The sequence below is a fragment of the Amphiura filiformis genome, chromosome 4, assembly GCF_039555335.1.
Source record: "Amphiura filiformis chromosome 4, Afil_fr2py, whole genome shotgun sequence".
Lineage (NCBI taxonomy): Eukaryota > Metazoa > Echinodermata > Ophiuroidea > Amphilepidida > Amphiuridae > Amphiura > Amphiura filiformis.
The window spans coordinates 4,753,169-4,780,498 of record NC_092631.1 but is presented as its reverse complement, the minus strand read 5'-3'; the positions used below and the strand labels follow the sequence as shown (position 1 = coordinate 4,780,498).

The 27,330-nt window shown below is 39.0% G+C and overlaps 1 protein-coding gene across 1 annotated transcript; it reads left to right on the top strand.

Annotated features, from left to right (window-relative positions):
* The first annotated feature begins 76 nt into the window (after window positions 1–76).
* Window positions 77–26,372, top strand: LOC140150492 (uncharacterized). The gene is made up of 21 exons (XM_072172512.1): window positions 77–386; window positions 999–1,093; window positions 1,701–1,851; window positions 2,940–3,119; window positions 3,262–3,462; window positions 4,718–4,909; window positions 5,385–5,576; window positions 6,424–6,603; window positions 7,799–7,990; window positions 8,325–8,528; window positions 9,870–10,493; window positions 10,813–10,968; window positions 11,229–11,390; window positions 11,954–12,115; window positions 12,350–12,511; window positions 13,984–14,187; window positions 15,846–16,058; window positions 18,081–18,260; window positions 18,876–19,385; window positions 19,687–19,805; window positions 24,873–26,372. The coding sequence occupies exons 1-20, from the start codon at window positions 110–112 to the stop codon at window positions 19,794–19,796; spliced, it is 4,347 nt and encodes a 1,448-aa protein (XP_072028613.1). The 5' UTR covers window positions 77–109; the 3' UTR covers window positions 19,797–19,805; window positions 24,873–26,372.
* Window positions 26,373–27,330: the final 958 nt, after the last annotated feature.

The following is a 27,330-nucleotide window of genomic DNA, read 5'->3' as shown; positions in this document are numbered from 1 at the left end:
ACCAATTTTGTTGCAAAAATATAGGTAAAAATCTGTTGTATAAGAATTTGTTGGACTTACACTTCAATGGAATAGTTTCCATTTTAATATCACCTAATGGAAGTTTTTTATGCAAATTCAACCATCGAATGACGGGATAAATTATTGTCTCCTCCTCGTCATCAGATCGAGTTATTTCCAAAAATGGCGTTTATATTTCTTTACAGATTGCCCTGGTTTACCTAGTATAAGTTTCGGTTCGCGCAGCTGCTCTGACGGTTACAAGCACGGGAGTCGATGTGTTTACTCTTGTTCCAATGGTTTTGCAAAATGTTCAGGGACAAACTACTGTTTTACATGTGATTGCGGAGATTGGAAACCTGGTAGTATTAATCCCAGATGTTGCGGTAAATATATATTCTGTAAAATTATGTAATTAGAAGCAAACAAACAAGAGACCTAAACAAACAAAAAAGCAAACAGACAGCACATTTCTACTACCGGCCTTTTCGAACAAAAACATTACTTGTATATATAATTTGTGATCCGCTCTGACAAAACCAGAATAAGTCGCATTTTTTACATTTCATGATTTGCATACAAATGTAAGCACTAGACAATAAGCTTAAAAATGATACCAAAATTATATAAATAGCATCAATACTTTTTAAGTTGTCGATAATTTAGTAAATGATACCTTGATATTTTTGCGAAATTGCTATTCTGAGTAATGCGACAGTTAGTTTCCTGCATTACACGGGATTGAATAGGGAATATCATAGTTCAATTGTTATTTATTGATTAAATAAACCTCTTTTTAATAAGTACTTTCAGAGATTTGAAAGTCCACTTAGTCCCACAGTCAAATACCATGAAATTGAGAATAAATTCCAAAATTTCAATCTTTTTTATTGAAATGTCATCTTGAAAGGCCTGCAACTCAAAAGCATGTCGGGCGACTTGTTCCGTTTTTTTTTTTTTTAAGCTGGTCACATTTTTTTTACAATTTGTATTTACAGATATACAAGCACCGACTATTACATGTCCTATTTCAATCACGAAGAAAGCAGATCGACTCTTATCTTCTACTGTTGTACAATGGAGAACCCCAGTTGTAAGTATAGTTATATCTGATATTGTGCTATAGACCTTCATCAGCAAATGAACGCAGAATATTTGTTGAGTGCCTATGCTCCTATGATTATACCAATTCGAACAAATTGTTAATAATACTGCGAAATCGCTCAAAATGGAGATTTTATCCTGAAAACTTCACGAATGAGATGTAATAGGGGGTCTTTTCAAAGTTCGCCGACAAGCATGAATACCCACGATTACACGTAGTGCCGGAACCGGGTTCTGTCCCGATCAATTTTTTGATCCCTGTATATCCCCATGGGGTCATTTTGGAGACATTTATTTCAAACTGGGTGCCACGTTGCACTACACAGATTCCGAATCAGTAGGCCTAAAGATATAGAAAACACCAAAAAACATCATGGACTATAATTCTGGGTTAAGACAAAATGTGGGGTTTCACAACCAGACAAGACTGTCTAATTCTCACCCAAAACAGGCATTTTTGTACATTTTCTTCTTCCACCGAAAGCCCCTTATTTTGAAACTCACAGCCTTACACCTGCATCAATTTCTTATAGATACCGGCGCAGTGGCTTGCTTTTTAATGAGCATTTTATTAATGCTACATGATTTACTTTCAGGCACGCGACAACTCTGGAACAGCAACGGTACGCTTAACGTCTTCACAGCCACCCGGGTCAACCTTTACAGAAGGAAGACATATTATTTCTTACGAAGCTCGTGATCCAACTGGTCACAGGAGCTACTGCTCCTTTACGGTCACAGTCACGGGTGAGAAGTATGATATTATATGCAGGGTGTTTCATGTTTCATACTAAGTTGATACATTGAGCTCAATGCGCTCGAAGCGCGCGAAAATGTGCAATTTTACAATATTATATAGGCTACCCAAATCAAGGTGTTTACCGAGTGTGTGCGTATTCAAACAGTACTAAGAACAAGGAATATTTGTTTTCCTTTTTTCTTTGAGTTGTGGGAGGGGGGCATCGGACCTGATGGGAGGCACAAGCCGTTTTTCGGCAAATTTCCTATGGGCTTTTCTAAATTTTCAAATCGATTTTGGGGGCACATGCCTCCTGTGCCCCTATGACGACTGGAGGAAATCGCTCCTGCCTTTCCACCGTAGGCACGTCACTGCTTTGCCCTCTTCTTTAGGGACAATGCACTCTATAGGATATATGTGACGTGTCATGTCAAAATCAGACACTTTTGGGCAGGTTATAAAATATGTTGAGGTTTTTAAATATCTTAAATATAGAGATATTTTGCTCCATAACGCCACATTCCCCAATGAAATCGGACATTCCTAAGCGAAGATAATGAGTTCTATGGTAAGTTATGGTAATATAAAATTGGAAATTGAGATATCGGCCTTTAAAAATATTATTGACAATGTTGAGAGTAGGAATTACCTTGAAAAATGTCTCAAAAAATACAAGATGCCAGTTATATTCCGGTCTGAAACTATCAGACAATATTTTTAACATTAATAACATCAGAAATTCGCAACAAACCCAAATTGTGAAAAAATCAACCCGGGCAGATTGTTGGCTATTTCTCCATTTACGATCCTGCCCAAAAGTGTCTGCTTTTGACATGACACGTCACATATTTCTCAATAACTCAAGACAATGTTAAGAAGTTGCGATGTTTTATGCCCGTCTAACTATAGTCCTGTTCAAAATTAGTCATTCATAGTTGCGCAAGAAATTGAAACCACGCATATATTATGTACGTGTGTTGTAGTAATGTAATTCATGATTTCAGAATAAGTACCAGGTGTGAACATGCCATTCAATTTACAATTATTATTTATCTTTTGAAAACCGTTTTCATTTCTTGTTGCTGTTGTGCTGCAGTAAACAGGTGTGATAGACCAAATGACGTAGAACACCAAACGATGACTTGTAATGATCAGGAATTCAAATATGGCACAACCTGCTCGTTTTCTTGTGATGCTGGCTGGTGTCTAGATGGGGACAATGAACTTCTTTGTGACAACCAGGGGTCTTGGAATCCCAACCAACCTGCATGCACACGTTAGTGAATTTTCTTTTCTTTTCTTTTCTTTTCTTTTCTTTCTAGTCTTAAATAGTCTTTATAGTTCTTTCATTCTTTTATACTACTTGAACCTTTATCCGTCATGTCACTTTATTTCTATCAAATTTATTTATATTTCAGCCACACAGTGTCCTTCCTTACGTCCTCCAGCCAATGGTTACATTGTAACGTCAAATACTTGTTCTACAAGTATTGGTAGTGTATGTGAGGTTGCTTGCGACGATGGGTACAGCCTAAGTGACAATGCTCGCCGTTTTTGTCTGATGCAAGTTGGATCTGGATGTTCAGGTGCATGGAGCGGACAAGATATTATTTGCAATCGTAAGCAAAACATTATGTAATTATATTATTATGTTTATTATTTCCACTCATGTTACCAATATTTTTACTTACGATTGGATCGGGCCCCCAATATTTTGATAATGGGGGGATGGTCCATGCAATCATCCCTCAATGTTGACGTTTGCATTTGGGTTTCTGACCACATTAACCTTATATTTGCCCATGTTAGCCTCAAAAGTGTCAATATTTGCGCTCTTGTCTTCGCTCGAATTTGTTCCACTTTGCACCATATCTCACCATTTTCGCTTCAATATGGTAAACATTTTCGGTGCTTCGCACACATGTACCATAAACTTATTGTTTCCAAAAGGCGCTGGATTCACTATACTTTAAGGATTTTTCCACCCCACCTCATGTCAAAAAAATAATCTACGCCACTTGAGAGGGCAGATTGATACAATTCAACAAAATGAGTTCTTTTAAAATATTCTACCTTACATGGAACCCATTACGCACAATCTTTGAGTTAAATTGCTTGGTTTGGATAATAGAAAAGGAAATGTCGCAGACATTATAACCCCGGATTATAACATTTCCATAAAAAATAGAAAATTGGAATTAACTACCAGCGCCGATGTCGTCAATGCGTGTCACTCCATTCGGTTGTGCTACGACACGATCCTTTATGTGTGTCGCCATGTACCATGTGTACGCACTGTTATGAACATCAAGTATGCGTTCGACTAATCTTTCCATCGTAATAATAAAACGACGGTTCCTGCGTTTTATTCAAAATCTCGGATTGTGACTAAACTACAGCACCTAGAGCCTTGATTTTGCAGGGTATGTTAGTTTAATAAAGAACATTATAATTATGCAAAAAACAGAATTTTGAAAAATATTGAAGGCGTTTTCCTCAGCAAATGTTATAACATGGCCTTAAGGGATAGTACACCACAAAATCACCGTTTTCTTGTTCATATCACTGCACTGGAATGGAACACATCTCAGGTGGAAAACTCAAGGGGAAAGCTTTTAATTGGGTCACCCACTTTAAAGAACACATCCACCCCACCCCAAACTCACGCCCCCCACACACACCCCCCCACGCACCCCCCCCCACACACACACACATACATCACTCATATACCCACCCGCGTCATGTGCAGCCATTTTGCCATAATTGTGTCTTACATGATTGTACCTGTAATTATTATAATGGATAATAGTAAAACAAGTCAAAGTTAAACTCAAAGTAGGGACCTTGTCTTCTCACAATCGTTCATGATATTAGGTGTCATGTGTCCTCTGTTGGTGGTATCGTCGCCAGCTTCCATCACTGGATGTACTGCAGGTACGGAAGCAGTACCATCAGGAACATCCTGCCAGTTGCAGTGCCCTAATGGCTACCGCGGTGTTGGGGATGAGCACGAAGCCGTTTGCAATGGAGATGGTACCTGGAGCAATGAGGATTTCCAGTGTGAATGTGAGTAATTACATGAAATATGACCAAATGCTCAAACATCTTCTTGTATATTGCACTTAAATAATTAAAACTAGAAACATTCGCTAAGTACTTAACAACATTGTCGAAATTCATTGTTGTAACACAATAATCTGATCAAACCCGCAAAAGGTCTCCAAACACTTGGCCATCATTTATTTCACTAGTCACGCTAGTCTTTTTCTGGTTTGAATTCCGAAATAAAGTCTTGTCTCATGACGTGGTAAGCGTGAGAATCAAGTTAGAGTTCTTTCTTTAGGTTTTTACCAAACATTTTCATTATTTGCTTTGCTTTACTTTGTTTTACCGTCGAGTATTTATTGGTGCGTTGACATAGAGAAAAATAGGTACTTGTAAACGCCATGCAGCGAATTTACGGAACATCTGTGCGATTCCACATACAAATACCTGTTGACACGTCTAGTTAAATTTTACTTCCATGTATTCTATCCTACAGTGATCAACTGTGACTCTCTACAAGAGGTTTTCCCAGCCTATCATTCTGGCTGTAACAATGCTCCTGGAACAGATCCAATCGGTGCATCTTGTCAATGGTACTGCAGAACTGGTTATTTTTACAGCGGCGGTTCAGGTGTTTCAACTTGTCAACCGGATGGTACATGGGATTACACAGATTTCACTTGTGAAGGTAAGTAAGTAATACATGAATATCGTACTGATATTTTGAATATTTTTGTAGTTGTTCCAATCTGTTCAAATTACTTTAGTATGAATGCCAGTTCAAAATGTTTTTTTGCACTACAGGAACATATGTACGAACGTTTTTAAATCCAAAGTGTCGTTTGCCCGAAAAATAAAGTTCGGCCCTTACCCAGAAAGTTGATTTGTTCGGAAAAATTATTTATCCAAAGGTTTGTAATCCCTAAAGGTTCTTCTTAGTCCAAAAATAATAATTTCAAAGGTCGTTGGTCAAATAAATTAGATTCTTTCATCCAAAAGGGTGTTTCGCAGAAACATACATAAGTGTTTTCGTAAAGAGAAAGGCCTTTTAAACGTGTTCTTCTCATAATTTGTGAAACTGATTGCCCACTACGATAAAGTTTCACTGAACACAGAAATTCCTCTCAACTGAAGTCAGAGGGATATAATTTCAATGACGCATATGTTCTGTTACGCTGCCTCCCTGGGTTCAGAACTCGCAGAGAAATGTGATGGCAAATCGGCTCTTCTCATTACGTTTAATAGAAAACAGATTGCCATGACTAGCGCTTCACTGATCACAGAGATTCCTCTCATCTGAAGTCAGAAGTACATACTTTCAATGAGGCGGACGTCAAAATTCAGTTACGCCACCACCGTGGGCTAAAAACTCAGGACAAGTGACGCAACTGCCTACCCCAGTCTACAACCCCATCATCATGAGAAAAAAGATAGAAAGTTCCATGGCTGTGGTGCTGAACTATCAAGTAAGTGTGTATGTTGTTGAGAGAACTTCTATGATTTCATTATCGATACATATTATTTTTTCCTTACAGCAATTACGTGCTCACCTTTGACCGCAACCATTCCGACTATCATTGAATGCAATGGGTACTCATATGGGTCGTCATGCCAGTGGAGCTGTGCGTCTGGATATCGTGGTGTTGGCTCAGATACATCAACGTGTCTTGCTGACAATGGTGGAACGTGGAACAATCAGGACTTTATTTGCGAAGGTTATATGCATGTTGCTTTTAAAATATTAAAGTCGTCTACAGAATTAATAAGATAGTAGTAATATTATTAGAGAATTTTGGAATTAAATCAAATTCTGGAACTTAAATTTTGCAACTTTGCGACGTTGACCAGTCCAGCGGGACAGTTGCCTGATGAAGTCTGGTGGTTGTAGATGCAACGTCGCAAAGTTGCAAAAAGTAAGTTCAAGTATTTGATTTTATTCCAAAACTCTGTTTGAAACTGCTAGATGACTAAGAACATTCACTCAGAAGCTACTCACGATGGTGATGATGGCAGTATCATACCTAGAATCTGGATCATAGCTTCCTCTTTTGAAAGGTTCTGATATTTCAAATATACGTAGAGTTTGTGTAGCATAAATAACAAGTGCCAATTTTAGGTCACGGTTTTTGGTGTGCTAGGACTATAGCCTGCCGACAGATTGGGTGTCAACAAGTAATCGAAACTACGCGTATTCACTGAAAGTCCCGGAAATCCTTTCAAATCATATCTTGAAGACCGTATAGCATGTGAATATAAGGGTACATACAATTAATATGTATGTCACGTAACTGGTATCACAATGCAAATATATTCCTCCAAAAGACCCAGAGAGGACTGAAAGTTCTATCTTTAACATCTGGCGCGAAGAAACAGACGAAGGATCTGAAATGATTTGTAAGTGTTATTTGGAAATTGCTTAATAATCGGCATTACAAAATGATATATCTACTCGCATCTTTGGTGACGTTTATATCACACTGGCATCCCATGCCACTGCTTTAGGTTCAAAACCACCATGTCCCTATTACACAGTTAACAGTTTTCTATGGAAAAGTGGGTACTTTGAAGAACGATATTATCATAGGGTGACAAGGTCACTTTCAAGGTGGCAAACTTTGACAAAAATGGTCTGCCTTTGCTCCTGGCTACGCCACTGCTGAAAAGATATCATACAAGGCTGAATCTGCAAATGACCAAAATGTCAACATTTAATATGATGACCTTCGACTTCTTTATTTTAAAGCACCAAACATGAAGACAGAATTACGGTGCCCCCTCAATTTTGTGTTGGCTACATACAAAGCTGCATACTGGAATATGGATGTCGAGCGCCGCTGTACAACCTTTAAAGACGCTGTCAGAGAAGGCGTGGTAATCATTTCGAATTTTGTCTAATTTCGTCTTTTGCAGAGATAACATGTGCCTCATTGGTAGAAACCCATCCATCATATCATACTGGCTGCAATAAACCACCTGATGGCACGGATGAGGTCGGTGATATTTGTCAATGGTATTGCAGGAGTGGATTCTATGGTACTGGAACAAACACTTCTACTTGTCTACCAGATGGAACTTGGGATAATACAAACTACAACTGTGAAGGTAGCCATCGATTTCCACCAGTGGAATTATTTTGATTTCTATTATTTTTCAATGTTAGATGTCGTTGAAACAGTGTTTACCCTCTTGTAAAAACAAGTTATTGTTGTTAGATATCGTGTTATGCTTATTATCAGTACCAGTAGTCACAAAGCCCAAGTTGATGCAATGTCAACCAGACCGAAAATGCCGTACTGCGCAGGTCAGCAACCAATCACGCCCGCCTTTGTCCTGACGTCAGACGCAAACTAATCTTAGTTTATAAGGCGGTACAATAATATTCTACACACTCGTAAACTAATGATTTTAATTTTTATATGCATTTATATATTTTCAGTTGTACAATGTGAATCTCTCGATGTTCCAAATAACGGATCTATGGTTTGTGATACCACAGGCAATGTAAGATTTTGTTATATCAACTGTCGAGTTGGTTTTGATATCCCAAGAAGTGTGAGTCGTAATGACGATTTCCAACAACCATACGTGTGCCGAAACGCAGCATGGCTGAATCCCAACTACATGGTACCTGATTGTGAAAGTAAGCCACTAGTGACACAATTCGCTGTCGTAGTGCACGTTACAATATGACCGTTGCTAGGCCAACTGGATCACGCTTTCTTTGTTACGAACCACTGATCGAAATGATCACAACACAAAACCTATGGCATATCAAAATTCGGAACAGGTGTATGAGCCCAGGCTTGGAGCAGTAACCAATGGTTACTAACGTGCACTACGACAGCGAATACCATTTTTAAAAGGGATGTTCGGTGCTCCTAATTGGTATTGACGATGAGGAGGAATTGCGGGGTAGAATATGTTAAAGTGTTTTGCAGAATCGACGAAAGAGTTGCGGCGGAAGCATTAAAATGGGAGGGGAGCATATTTTGTGCCGGTGTTTACTGGGACATTTCCCACAGAAATTTTTTCAATTTCAGACTATATTCGCCAAAAATGAAGGTGAATTGTGGTGTTTGATGTACCAAATTTACAATTTACCCTATTTCGGCCCCAAACATTGCTTTAACACTAACACCTAAAAATCTTACAAGGAAAACCACTGCGCATGCATGCATTCCACGTGATGGCATTGCGCAATCGCCGTAAGTCATTTATGGGCACCAAGCCGCTGGTCGGGCAAGCGACTCCCCCGGTGATCGTGTGCGTGGCACCCGAGGGGTCCCATGGTCCATTCCCGGGGTGCCAAGTGAAATCTTTCTTCATCTTCTCTCCTTTTTCGTTCCTTCTCTGCCTTCCGATGGCAATAAAGCATGTTCCTTGTTAGAGTTAATTATTCTTCGATTCCCTTCCGCTTCCGTCGCCTATGTGAAGGAACCATTGTTACAAATAGGAGCCACCGTGTAGACCTAACTATTCTTTTCAGTAATCCCCGTGTTGCACAGTGTCTTTGGAATACCCGGAATTGAAGAGTACAATTTTCATTGAGCGCGCATGCATTTCGCTAGGCATCACACTCGGGTCAGTCGGGGTCACATCATTAAAATTTAATTTATTCCTACCAAATCAGTCTGATAATAATAATAGTAGTAAAATTTATATTTTTGCTATTTTTGCATGATAAACTACTTGCTTTTTTCGTATGATCAAAGAATATGTTACACTCGCACTCTGTCTTAAGAATATGATATTGCGCGTGATATAATTATGTTGTACTATCTACTGCTCGCGTGTTGAATGCTCTCCCTGCGCATATCCCTAGTATCAGGCACCGGGTCAACTATACCAAGGATATTAATACTGGGTGGAAACTTGTCAGCAGTCTATATAATCTGATATTTTCATGCCGTTACTGCCTAAAAAAATAAAATATAAAATATAAAAAAGTCACTCAACATTATATTATTTCTTTTTCATAAAGGCACTAGAAGACCAACAAATTTTCTCGGCTCTGTCGATCTTTATTACTATTCCGATGCACCCTGCACTGACGAGAACACCATACAAGAAATAGAGACAAACTTTGAATCCCTCATTCTCAGTTCAATGTATGCAACGGAATATTGTACCGGTAATGAGGGGAATTGTGGCGTAAATAATGTTGAAGTATTTTGCGGAAGCACAAGGCGGCGACGAAGTGCCGAGAATAATATCAATTGGAAAACGTCTGGAAAAACGTCCATAAAAAATCAGAAGCGCTTAGATGCTCAACTTCGTCACACAACGCGGCAAAAAGGAAACAAGGCGACACAGATGAAAAGAAATAGTCTATTTGAATTTACTGTATCTGTTGAACTCACAATGACCTTTAACCCAGACCCAGCCACCGATATGGCTGATGCATCATGGGACGCGGTTGATAATTTGTATGATATGATGGATGAGTTGTACGTAATGGCGGAAAATGATCAACTAGTTCCTAACGTTAATGGTATGCAGATAAATACCCGACAACAGGATGGTTATCCTATGAATTATTGGGATGAAGAAGTGTGTCCAGAATGTGATCCTGGATACGTAGAAGCCACTGAATCTGTACTCTGCAGTAAGTATCTCAATATTCGATAAATCAGTACTAAGGTTCGTGCATATACTGCACCAATGAACCACAAAATTGGTCAAGTCCGCGTAAGTCAGAGGTTATTCAACATTTTAAGATTCATGGCTGGTTTACATAAATTATATCAGAGTGAGTTTATCCTCAATGCATTGCATTATAGGTTATCAGCCACATTCAGTGGGGTAAATAGTATATTGTTGTCCCGGCTTGGTGTATGATCAAACATGTATTGTTTCTAGTGATATATCTTCATTATGTACATTTCTGTTGAATCTTTTCTTATGACTTTGCACTTTGTATGTAGCTGCCTGTTTTCTAGGAACGTACAATGTAAATGGTGGATGTGAAGGATGCCCAATCGGGACATACCAAGACGAGAAAGCTCAAATACAGTGCAAACTTTGCCCAGAAGGAATGTCAACTCTCCGCACTGGCTCTCAAGATATAACGGATTGCAAGAGTAAGGAGCTTGTAGTATAGATAAGATTACCCAGAATTAGACTCATCTATAATAAATACACCCTCGAAGTTCAGAGAAGCCCAATAATGCCCATGTTACATGTATTATGCTAGATGGGACATTTACCAATCATTTTAGTTGTATGGCAGCTTATGGCTAGGATATATCTAACAGGTTTTGTAAATTTGTTTAAAAGTGGATAAAATGATTTGTATATTATAAGCTTATCTTTTCTTTTTGTTTGTTTTGGGTTCATTTAGCGATATGTCACCCCGGACAGTATTCTACAACAGGCTTAGCACCATGCTCCAGTTGCTCAGCAGGGTCTTACCAACCTCTCACAAGAAGCACTGAGTGTATTCTATGTCCAGATGGTCAGAGCACTGTTCAAAGTGGATACCAGTCACAAGATAATTGCGAAGGTAGTTAGTTATATTGCTTTTGTGATATCTTGCTTGAATATACCCTGGGCCTTATACCTTTGTTAATCCGTGGGCGATATGTAATATCATACAAAGAAACTCTATTCCGTCAAGAACAGGGGCGGAGCCAGGGGAATCGGGGTTGCCCCCCCCCCCCTTCAAAAAAATAATAGGGATAAAATGTCGACGGTTAAAGTTAAAGTATCCTTAAAATGACTTAAAACGGGACAAAAAACTTAACAAATGGGGACGAAATTTGCCCTTGCCCACTAAAATACTGGAAAGAAAGATGATTTTGTTATTAACAAAAAAGAAAAAAGATAGAAAGAAGCATGAGTCACCATGCATTGAATCCCGTCATTTCCCGTAGAGTTGTTGCGTTTTGGCAATTACTGAAACCTAAAATGTTTCGATGTAAGATGAGTTGTTGTACCATGTGATGTATTAACATAATTACCTTTGACAAGAAATCAACACCTTCAAAATATCTACATTATCATGATTATTGTCACATACTTAATATATTCCGGTCTCCTTTCACGTTCCGACCATTGTAATCACAGATGTGTGTTTACCTGGGGAGATTTCATCAACTGGTGTCGTTCCGTGCACTGCTTGCTCACGTGGTTCTTACCAGCCTGATCAGATGGCGACGGGATGCTTAGCCTGCCCAGCAGGACAAAGTACAGCTCAAGAGGGCTCACAATTTCAATCGGATTGTAAAGGTTCGTATTCGTTTGAATATTCGAAGATCACTTAGGCAGATTGGATGCATGACCGTGTTATCGTAAGTTTAAGCCGGATGTAACTCAAAATGTGAACACGACTATAAACGGGTAATCATTCATAGAGATTCTTTTGGGAACAAAAACTGACGATGGCATGAAAAATTGGTAAAAAACGTAAAGGACGTGCATCTAACGTATTAAAAATGAATTTTATATTTCTGTTGAAATCAGAGCAATGTTTACCGGGATTTTGGTCCAACACTGGTCTAACTCCTTGCTTGGAATGTGAAGTCAACTCATACCAAACTGAATCGGGTCAAACTGAATGCACATCATGTCCAGATAATACGGGCACCATTGAGACTGGTGCAAACAGTGTAAGCCAATGTGTGGGTAAGTGTCGTCAAGCAAATCTTGGCAATACAAAGTGCATCCCTATTAGCAGATAAATATTTGCGCCAAATTGCGGGAAACCTTTTCACTTGACAAAACGGTGACACAGGGTTTGCATTACTATCTTACCATCCGGAAGGAAGGTTTTATTGCAAACTCTAATGGTGACCCGCAGGTCAAATTGCTAGAATCCATAGTATCAAATCACTTCGTTATTAGAAGTAGAAAGATTAAAACATTTAACTGCACTCAACCCGGTTATTTTCCCAAATATTTTAGAACCTACTTTTTCCTTCCTCAGTGGGTAATGGTGTGTGACATGCTGCTGAGATCAGTGTTTCTAGAAGATCTTCTACTAGAGTTCCCAGTTGGTTTCACTGATTTCAGTTGTACATGTACACTGGAGGTAGTTCGTACCCTTGCGAGGTGTTGAATTTGAGCTGCGGGTCTCTCCTAATGTGGATTGCTTCACGGATTTCCTTGTGTACAGCAGTGAATTTGAAAAAGACAAAGTCATGCCTGATATTTGGACATAATGAAGAAAAAGTCGTGATAGCCTTAACATACTTAATGTACAAAGCTGATAAACCTAATGTATGAAGCTCAGCAACTATTTTAAATTGTTGTGATTGGACAGTGCACGGAATATTGCGATTGGTAGTGAGCTTTGGCAATAATTGCATTAATCATTTCATAGCAAGTGTGTAAAAAAATTTAAATATCACAGACATACTTTTGTAGGTCCTGTGGTTCTCGAGTTATGTTGTAAAGAGGGCACAACTCATTAACAACAATAAATCAAGCAAGTTTTTAAAGTATGTGATTTGTAGAATGAACTTTTGGAAAACATCAAAGTGTTATTTTTCAATAATATAGGCCTATTGATTTAGATAATGAAAATCGAATTGTTTTAGCTGCTTCGACCAACAATACCTTAAGTATGCCAGAACTGTTATACGATCTGGCCCATTGGGGCCAAAGGCGGCAAATTTGAAACTGAGATAAAGGTAAAAAATGTGAAGTAAGAAAAACAATAATAAACATAAGAAAGTAGGCATCAAAACACTTCATAACTTTAGAACCAAGTATGCTAGACCTTTGGGGTTTTCAGTAAATGATAGCCTATTGTATGTGTAATGCAATAATTACAGTAAGTCAATTTTCAAAAATACCTCCTTTGGCCCCCATGGACCAGATCGTGTCACATATAGTACTCGCGATTTATATTATTTTGAATGGAATATTATCTGTAAAACATGCCTATTAAAAACGGCAAGTTGCTGTCAAAATAACAACAAGAGCAAACAAAGAAACAAAATAATATCAAGCTCAAGCCCCAGCAATTGTCATGCCTGTTTTTGTAACGAATAGTATATTCTTAATAATATCAAAATCAATGACTCCCTATTGTTGTTTGATTCAGCTACCCATTGACATCATATCAATGTATGATTCTCCTTCGTTTAATTCAGTTACCCAGTGCAGTTTTACAGAAACATTCAACAGTCTGCCAGGTGTGTTTTTACAGTGCACCGATTCAAATAGTTTTGGGAGTAGTTGTACACTTCAATGCCAAGAAGGCTATGAAATGACCAGTATCAGTGTAACAATCTTGTGTCTCGAGGACGGAACGTGGAACGTAACTGATTTTACATCCCTTGCACCAGTATGTCAAGGTAAATTTAATTAAGGAGGATCATTGTCCAATATCTTTTTTACGGTATTAGGGACGCATCATTAAACTTCAAGGGTGGGGTTAGGAAGTTTTGAAAAAAAAAACTTCCCCACTTATACACTTTCCCCACCAACACCTAACAGTGTATAATTGCATCTTGCCGCATTTTGGCGGAGAAAGAATAAAAAATTGCCCGACCCCAACTTACTAATCCCCCTCTTAAAAAAAAAAAAAGGAAGGTTTTATTTCAAACTCTAATGGTGACCCGCAGGTCAAATTGCTAGAATTGAACATTAAACACACCTAAACAGACACAATGCAATTTGCAGGCAGCAGCTTAATCAGCGCCAATATTGCAAACATTGAAACAAACAACTATACAAACATCCAATCCAACCCAACCCATCCCCCAGTAGGCAATGAGGATAAAGTGCCTTGCCCAAGGGCACAACACGTTGGCACGAGCGGGGCTCGAACGCGCAACCTATGGATTATGAGTCGGGCGCCTTATCCACTCGGCCACACGTGCTCCCACAAAGTCTAATGGTGCCAATTTGTGCACCTAACATGGCTTCCACTATAAACCACATAAATCCATCTGTCCAGTGTGATATACTGTCTCAATGAAATCACGGTGTGTGATGCTTGTACGAAATTTGGGGTAGAACCATTTCATCAGCAGGGGTGATCTAAACCAACAACAAGGAAAAGGAAGATATTTTTTCATATCATAGTAATATACTAATTGAGAGTTATTTATTAGATCACATTCTCGTGAAAGAATGGACACCCATGGAAGACAAAATTAACATAAAACACTATGATGTCACTAATTGAGAACAATTATACCTTACATTTCAAAGAGATTATAAGTGCCGTTACTAATTGAGCATAATTCTCATGGTAGACATCAAAAATTCTCGTTTCCCAAAAGGCTAGAGCAAATATTGTACCATCCAGAAAGGATTGTCAAGACGCATGTCTTTAAACGAATAGGAATTTCCTGAAAGACGTAAAAGTTTGTAGAAATTGGCCTTGTGCCAGCTTGGCGTAGAGTGGGAATAGGGGTAGTGCGAGCTGTAACCCTCTCCGATTATCATGGGTCGTTGTTGAGTTTCTACGTGAATAACATTTAAAACAAACAAACAATTAAACAAACAAACACGCACACACCCGTAGCTTCCCCGGTCAGAACAAAAAATAACCAAAAATCCCATTATTTTTGACAAAAATGCCAGCTTTTCGGCAAATTTTCAGATTTGCACCCCTCATGCTGCCGCCATCGCTACTGATGTTTGCCTATATTATCATCAATTGTTCCATGCACTTGATTGTTGCTTATTAACAAACAAAAGACAAACAAAAACCAGGAAAGGGCGTGAGCAAATCTCAAAAGCACATGCAAAAATTGTGATGTGACATCACAATTTTTTAAATATTGAGTAATCAGTTTTAGAGGTGCGGTTTTTGAGGTTTGCCATTTTTAGCTGCAGTACTAGTGTGCATCAAAATAGTATACAGTTTGATCATTTAGTAGTTTGTAAACACATATGACATATTTTAGATAGAACAGACCTTCGAGAATAGGACTCTGAGTTTCATGCCAAAAAGGCAATCGTCATATATAACAAACGGTCACATTCTTATTTTCATTTAAAGTCAAAACTTGTGAGCCAGTCGTTCCACCATTACCAGCTCATGCACGAGTAGATACAAGATACCCGTGTTCTAACCAGTATGGGAGTAGCTGTAAGATAGTATGCGAAGACAGGACAGTGCTACGAGGAAGTAGTCAAGCCACATGTGATTATGACTCTGTGATAGAGCACACATATTGGTCATGGGACCAAGAACCTTACTGTCTAGGAAAGGGTAAGCTTTATATAATGATCCTCTATGGCAAGCCAAGGGGTCCAAAAGCGTGGAACTGCTACGCGTAGCTTCTTTCTCGTTACGTGCAGCTTATTAACCAATCAGATTCGCGGTTTTAAACACGTGGAGCTGATGTAAACATCCTCTCTCACAAATATTACTTTGTTAATTTTTGTAAATGAAAATATCTGTAGTATATCAGCAAAAAATGGTATAGGTGCTATTAAGGGGGTACTACACCCCTTCCCAATTTTGTGCCTATTTTTGCATTTTTCTCAAAAATTATAGCGCATTAGTGACAAGTAAGATATGTATATTATAGGGGCAAGGACTACAACTACTGCACTGGAAATTTTATTTCAGCACAGACAACAGTTGTGGAGTTACAGTCCAAAATGAGGGAAAACCAATATTTGAACAATAAATCAATAACTACTTGCCTTGAGTTGCTGAATTTTCAGTGCAGTAGTCGTAGTCCTTGCCCCTATTATATACATATCTTACTTGTCACCAATGCGCTATCATTTTTGAGAAAAATGCAAAAATAGGCACAAAATTGGCCAGGGGTGTAGTACCCCCTTAAAGAAATATCTGAACAGATTGATGATTGTTCTATATTTAGGGGGCTATCATTTTCTTCGGAAGGGGATCCCAAATATAGGGGGTCATACATTTTTGGAAAGAAAAAAATAAGGGGGAGGGGTCATAAATTGATAATGACAAAATGTAGGGAGTCACAAGATGACTACAGATAATGTGTTTATTGTATTCAAAAAGACTGATTTCAATACAATTTTAGCCTGTCTAGGGGGTAAGGTGTATCGGTGGTGGGAGTCGGGGTCATAACATTTTGATGCCGAAATAGTGATTGCCGCAATTTTATTGACGCCGACTTTTGTAAATTTAGGAACCCCCTTCCGAAAAAAATGATGACCCATTTTACTCTCTCCATATTTACGCAGTGGCATGTGATATCGCTTTCCCTGCAATATCTTTACACAGCGCTTTACATCAGTAGTAGTTGTTGTTTGACCTTCATATCCCCTGCACCGCTAATACAGCCCGAGTATAAAGTTACTTGCTGTTAAACACGGTGTAAACTTGGAAACACTAAATAAATATGCTTTGTGTCATTTTAGCCAGGCATATTAGCAACATGTTCTCTTGACACGTGCTGTGATTTGGCCTCCTTACCCGCTCGTTATCTATGCTAATTCCGTAAATTAAGATAATAATTGTGAAAGAGGATACCTAGCACTATACTACGCGCAGCTAACGACCCAACCACGTGATTAAATTTGACTATTTTGATTGGTCAAACAGCTGCTCGTAACGAGAAAGAAGCTACGCGTAGCAGTTCCACGCTTTTGGACCCCTTGGCCTGCCATAATCCTCTTATTCTCGATATAAGACCCAATAGGAATGGGTTTCAGCTTGCTTTCAAGTAATATGTAACCAGCTGGGACACGGCGGGTTAAAGGTTTTCCCAACAGGGAAGGACATTTCCTTACTTCAAAGGACTGAAAGAACTGCATCTTAAAACGGTATGCGTTTAGCGAATACCGTATACAATATACTTCTATGTGATCGCAGCCTTACGCAGTCAATGTCAAAGCTGTCATTAAGCCTGGACCATTGAATCATAAATCGCATGAAATTCCCTTACATTTACAACTTAACACTGGAAATGCTGTGATAAGAGTATGAAGACAAGTTTTAATAAGTAGGTCTACGGATGATGTCTCTAAAATTAGCTGCTTTTATTCCCTACGCTCATAGCTAAGTAACAGCCTCATGAGTAAAACAGTTAATTCCCTTCTCTATTGCCATTACTTGCACTATTTTTAGTCCAAAAGGTGGGTTGGGTTAACATAATTTAAATAACTGAATTACAATTGCCCTGTAATTAGCCATGTCTCTAGTATAGTTGAAGAAATGTGAAAACAATCAAAATATTATACCATATTGTTGTTGTTGAAAAGCTTTAATCTTAGACCATTTTCAATGTCTTCTTTGTTCAAGATCAAACCTGCCCATCGCGACCAATACCCCAAAATGGTTTTTGGTCTTGTAATCTACGCGGATCTATTTGCAATGTACGATGTAATGGAGGAAAAGACGTCAGAAAGATTGAGGGTTCTCAATACGTCTGTACCAATGAAGTATGGGTGCCTCCAATGCCACCAACAATCGCATGCAAAGGTAAGGAAGGGTAAATTACACTGGGTTTCAGAGAAGAACGGCAGGCCCTTGCTCAGATTAACGCGAGCGCCCTGTTAATGAGCGACATACGTGGAGCTTTGTGTTCACTTCAAGGGCGCCGATCTGCGCCAACCAACGATTTAACGCACAATCGGCCAATCAGATTATAAGTCTGTTGCTATGATTGTCAGACGATTGAATCAGCCAATCAGAACCCCACTTCCGTGTTTACGCTGTGCACGCTCTTAAAATGTAAACTAGTGCCGGTCTTTTTTGGCAAAAACTGTAAAGTTGCACAATTTGTGCACAAGTAGTCATAAGAAACACACACTTTGATATGGCCAAAGGAAGTAAAAAGGAATATTCTCATTGGGACTGACAGAAAGCACCCACATACAGGTGAATTAAAATGAGCTAATTTGCGAAATAAGAATTGTTCAATATAATTACATGTATAAAGGGTAGATTGATTAGAGCGGGTCTCAAATATTTTAGAAGTAGACATTTTTTTTGACTTCGAAATGGTAGCATACGAGCGGATTGATTAGGTTTGGCCTAAAAATGTTAAAGATAATTATGTTATTTATAAAACAAATATTTTTTCTCTGCTATTAGTAACCACACCAGGAAAGGACATCCAGCAGACCAATGATGCTCAATTTGACAGTGCTGATAACTGCACTGACGTGGAGCTCATACAACGTATTCGAGCCGGAGTTGATACGTATTTGACTTCAACATTTTTCGGCGAAACATGTCAAGACAAATGCGTCGTTCAGGACGTCGACATTTCCTGCCAAGAAAATATGGAATCTGACCGTCGCCGCCGTCGTCGTCGTCGCAAGCGCCAGGAAGCAACACATGAGTTCAACATGAGGGTTTGTTTTACTGTGAAAGTAGATATCAACGAAACAGCTACCAACGACGATATCGCCGACGACGTGGAAGCAATATCCTATATAACACAGAAGATATCCAGGGAAATACAAGATGGCACCTTCAATGCCTACGTCGGAGGCATGTCCATCGCGTCCATACCTGTGAATGGCAGCCCATTAGAGAGCAGCGAGATAGTACAGACGTGTCCTGGAGGGTATTCAAAAGCTGCGTCTACGTTGACATGTAGTAAGTCTCATTTTTGGCTGTATTTATATAGAAAATAGACTGGAATAAATGCTTATTTAAGCTGCTAACCAACTTACTTTTGTTAATTCGGGCATGCTGAATACGAATATATCGTCTGCCAAACTGTATTTGAGCTCCATCAGCCTTAAAAAGAACCTACAGTTATTCCTGTAGGATCAGATTCACTCAAAAACATATCAAATTATTCGTCTGGTCCTAAGGATCACAAAATGTAAAATTTCTGTGTAGGCTTCTGCTGGTGAAAAACTTTAATTATACAAATAAATGCTTTGTTTTGCAGTTGCTTGTGATGTGAATACCTTTGAAAGTAATGGCGAATGTCACCCATGTCCTGCCAATCAGTACCAACCACAGGAGGGGCAGACATCCTGCATAGGGCCAGAAAAATAGGCTTCAATGGTAGGTATAACTATAAACTACAATCGATACGCGTACCGGTTACACATCATAAAATATTTCTAGAGCGAGTGCAGCACAAATAGCGTCTATTGTAAAATCAACTTTGCACATATAATTTCGACATCGAATATTCGTTCAACAAGTATCGTTGGTGCAGCGGTACGGGCTCTGCCTTGTAATCGGTGGATTGCGAGTTCGAGCTGCGGTGGTGCCATTGTGTTGTGCTCTTAGGCAAGGCGTTTTACCTTACTTGCCTCTCTCCACCCAGTCTTCAGTCTTCAGTCTTTATGCTCCTAAATAAAGCAGATAGCTTGTCCAAGGAGAAATGTGCTGCTCAAAACACAGGTGCAGATGTGCCAATAGTGCAGGATATGTACAAGATGTGCGAGTAAAAATGAACTCTAGATGCTTAGAGAACCTGGTGGACTGCAGAAGGCTGTAAAGCTCTAACTGCAGCGAGTGCTGCTGACTGGAAGGCTTGGACTGATGTTGATGTTACAGCTTCCACAGGCAGGCAGTTCCAAATTGGTATCGTGCGAATGAAGAAAGAATACTTGTAAGTGTCCTGAGATGCTCGGATGGGCTGATACCGGAGATGGTGGGTTAATCTCCCAACGGTTGGATGCAGTTTGATGATGGGTGGAAAGTTGACATTTATGAGTCCATGATGTATTTTGTGGAACATTGAACACTGAATGAACAGTCTCCTTGTTTTAAGAAGGTCCAGATCTAACTGGTGAAGTAGTGGTGTGACGCTAGCCCGCCTATCAAAGTTTCCACACATAAATCGGGCTGCTTGGCGCTGGACTGTTTCCAATGACTTGATGTCCCTAGATGTATATGGGCTCCATGCTGATGCAGCATATTCAAGCTGAGGTGTTACTAAACTTTGGTAAGCCTTTAGTTTCACCTTCTGTGAGCATGGTCCAAGATTTCTTCGGATGATGCCAAGGGTACTCACTGCCTTAGATCGAATGTTAGCAATGTGCTCTTTGAAAGTCAAATCACTGGAAATGGTGACTCTGAGATATTTGTGACTAGCAACTTTTGGATGACTTGTTCAGCTACAGAGTGATTGAAGACAGACTGCTGCTTTTACGGGTGATGGTGAGATGTTGACATTTTGATGCATTGAAGGCCATTTGCCAACTGTCAGCCCATGCAAAGAAGCAGCTTGCAGATCTTGCTGTAATATCTGATGATCTTCAGGTCCCAGGATTTCTCGGTATAGGATGCTATCATCGGCGAATAATCTGATGTTGGACTTTATCCCACTTGCAATATCATTAATATAAATCAAGAAGAGTGTAGGACCAAGGACAGATCCTTGTGGGACCCCTGATTGTACTGGGGCCCAAGCTGAGCACTGACCATTGATGTTAACAGACTGTTTGCGATCTGACAAGAAGCCTTGTATCCATTTGAGTGTTCTTCCCCTGATGCCATAATGGTCTAACTTTGTGGCCAATCTATGATGAGGGACCTTATCAAAGGCCTTACTAAAGTCCAGCAACAGAACATCCATTTGCCCACTTCTATTCAAGCATTCTGCCCAGTCATGAACTGCCTCGATAAGTTGCGTCTCGCAGGATCTTTTTTTCCCCGGAAGCCATGCTGGTTGTCTACTATGATGTCATTTGCAGAGAGATGTTTGGACATGTGTGATAGAACAATATGCTCCATTATCTTGCATGAGATACAGGTCAAACTGATTGGCCTGTAATTTGCTGGATTGGATTTGGTACCCTTTTTGTATATCCCACTCACATGAGCTTTCCTCCAGTCATCTGGAAGCTGGCCAGTCGCATACGATTGCCGAAAGATATAATGCAACATTGGACCTATCTCAGTGGCATAGTCATGAAGAAGTCTGGCAGGAATGCTATCAGGTCCCCCAGCTTTAGATGTGTTTAACTGCGCCAGTTGTTTAATCACTCCAGCCAGTTCGATGTCTAAGTCATCTATGCTGGAGAATGGTGAGGGCCCTTGTCAGGTACGGATGTCAGGTCTTCATGCGTAAAAACCGATGAAAACTGTCTATTTAGCGCCTCCGCTTTTGATTTGTCAGATGTAAAAGACTCTCCATCAACTACCAAGGTAGGTATGCCAACAGCTTCCCGCCTCAGTGATCTTATAAATGACCAAAATGTTTTCGGGCTGGTATCAAGACTAGGCCCTAAGATTTCTTCCATGTAGTGATGGTACGATTCACGGAGTAATTTGGTTACATGATTACGCTGTTTCTTGTAAGAGCTCCAGAGTCTCTCAGATTTGGATTTTCTTGCAGCACTGTATAATTTGTCCCGTTTCCTCATATGCTTGATTATATGATGGTTTATCCAGGGGTGGGATGGTTTCCCCTTGGACATATGATGGGGGACAGACTTTTCCATAGCTTCCAACAAAAAGGTTTTAAACATATTCCAGTTTTCATTGACTGTTCTTGTGTCTGGCTTACTCTGGAAAAACTCAGTAGAATTCTGTTCAAGTATGTTCTTTAGATTTTCTGTGTCTGCTTTCTTAAAGTTGAATACCTTATGTGGTCATTTGTTTTGCCGTTTAGGTGCCAGATTGATTTCAAAGATTAGTATATCGTGATCACTGATGCCGGAAGCAACTCTAATATTGTTCACGATATTTGGGTTTGTTGTACACACCAAGTCTAAAACATTTTGAGAACGGGGTCTTGTAATCAGTCTGTTCAGCTGGGTCAACCCTGTTTCGGTGAGGAAGTCGAGGAACCCATCATGCAGCTTTTTGCGTGGGCTTCCAACTTTGGTCACACCAAGATCCCAATTTATATCAGGAAGGTTAAAGTCACCACATAATAAGATATTTGTGTGACTTCCATTGTTCTTGTTCATAATCTTGGCTAAGCTGTCAAATAAATGGTCGAAAGGTTCAGATCCACTTTTAGGTGGATGGTAAAAACTACCAATGTAGATCTTCCCGGCATTGACAAATTCCATAGATGACCACAATATTTCACAAGGGGTATCTAACTCGGGCATATCCACCGAGACAAAACAATCTTTCACAGCAAGAAAGACCCCTCCGCCTGCTTCATTCCTATCTTTACGGGTGACATTATACCCTTCTGGGAAAATTGAGTATGTTGGAATTGTTGAGCCTAATTTAGACTCGCAACCTATGATGACATCCGGATTATGTTCTTTCACAACTGCTTGAAAAGACAGTCTTCCCTTTTCACCTTTCAATCCATCGCAATTGATCACCATTGTTTTCAGCTTTGGCAAGCTACGTTTCTTTGTTTTCGGTGACGGTTTGGATCTACGATCATTAGATTTTGTTGGAGTAGAAGTGTCTTGAGGAACAAAATTGCTACTTATATTAAGTTCAGATTCGTCAGTTAATGCTTCAAAGGAATTATGACTAGAAAACTGATCACTGTTGAAGAATGCAGAACCAATGTTGGGCATTCCACATTTGTTGCAGAGCCAAGACAAATTTAGATGACACACATACAGCTGGTAAATTTGGCCTGAGATAATGGCACAGTCTTTATGATACCAAACATCACAGGTGTCACATTGTATGGCTACATGCCCATCTTCAACTTCGTGATCACAAATTCCACACAGATACTCTGGGCCTGGGTTGGGCTCAACACCACTTAGGATAAGAATTAATATGATTGTTTGATGTGTGCGTAAACCATTTAAGTTGGACTTCATCAAGCCCCTGGCCTGATAGTTATGCTCTTTGGATCTAGTATAATGAGCCAGTGATAACTGGTGGTTAAAGCTATCTTGGGCTTTGTCAAACTGTGGCTCATTATTGAAAGAAGCATTGTTCTCAAAGGTCTCAAATGGTAGATTGGTAGAGCATGTAGGGGATACACATATGACCTACACGTAGTAGAGTGAGGAGACACTCAAGGCAAATCGGAAAAGAATATCCATAATTATGATGGTTTGTAATCAGTTCCAAACATTGACAATGCACTGCATGCCAGTACAGGTATGAAGTGATGAAGGCTACGTAAAATTACACCCAGTTCCACAAAAATTCAATATGGCCGCCTATTGTTAATATTTGGCGGGAAAATTTTTAGAAGTCCAGGCTGCAATTTGGTGTAGAGTCAGACTCCAATCCTCTTCAGATAATCAAAATGGTACTGGTACACTCTTCCGGTGTCTTTATTTAAGAGACAAGTAAAAGGAATCACCGACCTGTTAATGTCCATATGATGATGTAAGCTTAACATAGTACAACACTTAGCAAGTCTGCTGAATTTGGAAGACTATAAGTGCCAAATATGGTGGATAAAATGGCACTGAAATTTCTCCAACCAGAATCCAATACAATGTCCAAAAAGCAGCTCCCCGGGTTTCAGATGATATTAATCCACACCAGGATCCAATTTTTGAGTTGAAAATAAGTATGATGCATAAGAAATAATGAATTTTTCTGGGAGCACAAAAAGACACAACCTTTCCTGTATCATGAGCAGCACAAAACACCCAGGGGTGAAATGGGGAGCTGTTGTGAATATTGAGCACCACCCAAAGGAGTGAGCATGCCTTGAGTATTGTATGGCAGCTGACATATTCTAACGACAGCTTTGGTACATGTGTACATGTGAAAGGCGCTGTATAAATACCAACATTTAATTTTATAATTTTATCTTCTAATGAATGTGTGTTGACGGAAAATTGATTATGTTATATCGAATGTCGGGTGGAAATATATTACTGATTTTACGTCATCAAAAATTCGTTAGAAGTTAAATATTGGAAATAGAATGGGAATAGGACAAATAACGCAAACATGTTGCATCGAATATTCTACATCCATTGCAAAACGAGTTTGCACCAAGATATGATCGATAAAAGGGACGGGCATAACACGTATTGAGAGTTTTACATTGTGTTCTTCCCAACAAAGAAGATGAAGGCTGAAAGGGACAAAATTTCTGAAACTAAATGGTCCACGAACAGATTGAATGTTCAGAGTCGGAAAAAAAGGAAAATCTGTTTTGGGATTTGTTTTGAATGTTTTCCCTTCTATAATTGTTTTTAATTTCTTTTTCTTTCTCCTTTGCAGGGAACGCAACAAAGTTAATAAGAGGGACGTCTGTTGCATTTTATATTAATTATGCATCAATAAAATTAAGCTAGAAACCTTGTCCTGCGGGCCCGAACCACCTGAAGTTTTTAAAATTGGCAAAAACATTCTTCTGTACCGACCTTAAGTTCTGAAAACTTTCAAATATCTTTTTATTTTATTTTTAAGCAGCTACCTTCGACTATACGAATTTATAAATACGCACGTGACACATGGGCACGGTATACCAATTTACCAAGACCAGCAAGCGCAAAAATCCTCATGCCATTAAATTTAGATAAATATCATCACATTTAAGTATGTTAATTAAAATTGAATAGCAAAATTATGACACATAGGGATTCCAAATTTGTAATATGTTATCAAAAACAACATTATGAATTAGTAAGTATCTGCAGACGGAAAAAATATTTATCGAAACGTTTACAATATAATCAAAAAGTTGAACAAAATAGACAATTTTGCTGCAGTCTCGCGTTGAAAGAAAACCCGCCATGAAGAAGGTGACTTCGAGACTTACTGTCTACATGTTGTTATGGCAGCGCGGAGGTGGTCATGTGCGTATTTATAAATATAGTCGAAGCAGGCTGTTAATTGACGAAAATGCTATGATTTTATTGACAACTCTCAACCACTCTTCTAAGATCAAATAATACACAACAATCCGACGGACCAACCCTATTTCAGGAATCCCGTGGCAAGGTTTCCTATTGTATTACTATTATACACAGAAATATTACAATGCAGCAGAGGCCTAGTGCGAAAAAATACCGATATTTAAAAAGCAATATAATTATATTCAGTGGCAGTAGAAGAATATTTTGTTCGGTTTTTTTTTTTGGTTTTTTTTTGAGACTTTGCGAGCAAAATATTTTAAATTACAGACTGTTGTAGCTTCAAAAGAAGGTGAATATTGCTCTTTGATGGACTATTCCGCGGGAATCGCGAGATTGTTCGATTTAAGCCCATTTGGGCCCCAAAACATGGTGTTTTTTTGTGGCTAAAAAGAAAGATGCACGGGCAATTATTGCATTTTTTCTTCTATCACGATTTTAGGGGGGCGAAACATGACAAAATGCTGGCCGCTTGCTACAAGATATGTTAAATACTAATAGTATATATACTAACAGGGGCGTAGCCAGGGGTGATGTGGTGTTGCGATGCATCCACATGTTAAAAAGTATACCTTAGAATGTCCAAATTATAAAGCAAAAATAAGAAAGGGGTCACTTTCAATTAGTAGGGGATTAAGTCCACTTTTTGTATGTAAGCAAATATATTAAGTAAAAGACGAGGGGAAAAGGTCCACTTTTTGGTACTTCTACACCCTACCCACCCCAAATATATCCTGGATACGCCCCTGCGTACTAACATACTTATGTTTGAAATGGCGGTGTTGGTCACTATCTCCTGTTATGGAAGGGCGTACGTGCTGGACATGTCACCTTTCATATTTTTGTTTCAATCAGCACATTGGTAGTTTTACAGTATAGCTTATTATTTCCTCATATTTTACCCAGTAAGCTTATTCACAAGGTATAAAAATCAATCATAATACATTATCTATTTGAATGTATGGCCAAGTTCCAAAATCCATTACTGGAAGTTACTGCAAAGTATAAATGATTTATTATTTTGTTTTATTAATAACAGTATACTTGTTTCATGCACATATAGTGTACGTTGTGATTTTTTCTAAGCGCTAGATGTAATGGATTTAGAATAACGCACTGAACTGATTATTAATTAAGGCAATGGAGGACCTACAGTGTTTTGGGTTCCTAAAATCTGGCATGTGAAAATGAGTGTGGGGGTAACGATTATTTGGATGAAAGGGGGGGGGGGAGATTCACAGAGGGCGAGTAAATACTTTTTGTTTTGGGCAGACCATTTTAATAATTCATCCCGGTTACGCATAATTATTGCACAGTGCCCATTCAAACACCTTGATGGATGAGTGGGGCAAATTGCATGTAAGTTTCTTGCTCAAGGACACAAGCCAGGGCTTGAATCTACTATCTTGTTTATAAGCCACTAAACTAAAAAACGAACGAGTAATATGTGATTAATAATATGTAATGTAATGGGGTTATTCCAGTTGAGATCCATACACCTGCTATGTAATACAATTAAATACATGCCATAATCTTCCACACAGCTAGTGTGAATTTCAAATGGGGTTACCTGAATAGATGAGTCCCTTTGAAATCTACACTCCCTGTCCCTGTCCGATTCAAAAGATTCCAATAAAGTATAAGTTGGGATATGTGTAAAACATTTAAAAATATGCCAAAAATTCGATTTTAATTTTAAGAAATCATTCAAACAGATCATACATTATGGATGAAGTGTAAGCATTTCTTTCCACAGAAAGCAACCAGGTTGAGGCATTACCTATTTATGGTTGTACAAGGTGTGTATAAAAAGGGTAATGTAA